General features: G+C 63.7%; 1 protein-coding gene across 1 annotated transcript in view; it reads right to left on the reverse strand.

Moving 5' to 3' along the window:
• Nucleotides 1-1,133, reverse strand: part of LOC121351889 (ephrin-B3-like) — a gene marked incomplete at both ends in the record, with an annotated part of 2,137 nt that extends 1,004 nt beyond the window's left edge. Inside the window, 2 exons of the mRNA XM_041464321.1 lie at nucleotides 42-134; nucleotides 865-1,133. Of these exons, the coding sequence (XP_041320255.1) occupies nucleotides 42-134; nucleotides 865-1,133 (362 nt within the window). The remainder of the gene's footprint in view (nucleotides 1-41; nucleotides 135-864) is intronic.
• Nucleotides 1,134-1,229: the final 96 nt, after the last annotated feature.

The raw sequence follows: 1,229 nt of genomic DNA on the forward strand, positions 1-1,229 counted from the left end.
CGGGGGGAGGGGCGGGGCGGGGTGGGGGAGGGGCCACTCACGCTGTCCCACGCGCAGGGTGACGCGCATGGCCCGCGTCAGGCAGGCCCCGCCCTGGCGGTTCTCCAGCCCCTCGGGGGTCCCGTCCGACGTGGCTGCGGGGAGGGGCGCGGTGACGTCATCGGTGACGTCATCAAACACACACCCCCACCCCCCACGGTCATGCCCCTGCCTTGATGTCATCGCCCATTGAGGTGATGTCACACCCTGTGACGTCATTGCCCACACCAGTGATGTCACAGCCTCACCCTGTCTCATATTGATGACGTCACAGGGGTAGCGAGTGACGTCATCATTGCATCACTCTCTCCCTACTGCTGTCACCTCCCCCCATGACATCGTGCCATTGACATCACTCCCCTGTGATGACATCAGCGATGACATCAGAGATGCCACTCATGCTTCTGATGACATCACAACCTGATGACATCACACCCCAATGACATCACCGGGACCTCCCTGACAGCAAAAGAGCCCCAAGACCCTCCCCAAAGCCCCCCCTACAGCTGCCCCCTCCCCTCCATCCCCTCCCCGATGACATCACCACCCCTCGCTATGACATCACCACCCTTTCCATGACATCACCACCCTGCTGACGTCACCAGAGCCCCTTTGATGACAAAAGACCCCCCCAAAACACCCCCCGACCCCTTCCCCTTCCCCAATGACACCACCCGCAGCGATGACATCACCCCCAGCGGTGACATCGCCCCCAGCGATGCCACCACCCCCAGCGATGACATCACCCCATCGATGACATCACCCCCCATCGATGACACCCCCCCAGCGCTGACACCGCCCCCCGGCGCTGACGTCACGGCTCACTGATGATGTAATAGTCGTGCTGGCGGCGGAACTCGTGTCCCCAGAGGTTGGGGCTGAACTCCTGGAACTTGATGGTGAAGCGCACGTCGCGCTGGGGGCGGTCGCAGGTCAGCAGCAGCGTGGGGGCGGGGGGCACCTGGCAGCGCCGCGCCTGCGCCCCCCCCACCAGGTACAGCTTGTAGTACTCGTACCCCGCCCCCCCCGGGCACACCAGGTCCAGGCGGTCGCCGATCTGAGGGTACAGCACGTAGCCACCGGCCTCCAGGAACCTGCGGGGACACGGGGACACTGTGTGACATCATCTGTGTGACACTGTGACACTGTGACACTGTGACATCCTGTGTGTGTGACACTGCGGGTACAGC

The sequence above is a fragment of the Pyrgilauda ruficollis genome, unplaced genomic scaffold (assembly GCF_017590135.1).
Source record: "Pyrgilauda ruficollis isolate IOZ18807 unplaced genomic scaffold, ASM1759013v1 scaffold1786, whole genome shotgun sequence".
NCBI lineage: Eukaryota > Metazoa > Chordata > Aves > Passeriformes > Passeridae > Pyrgilauda > Pyrgilauda ruficollis.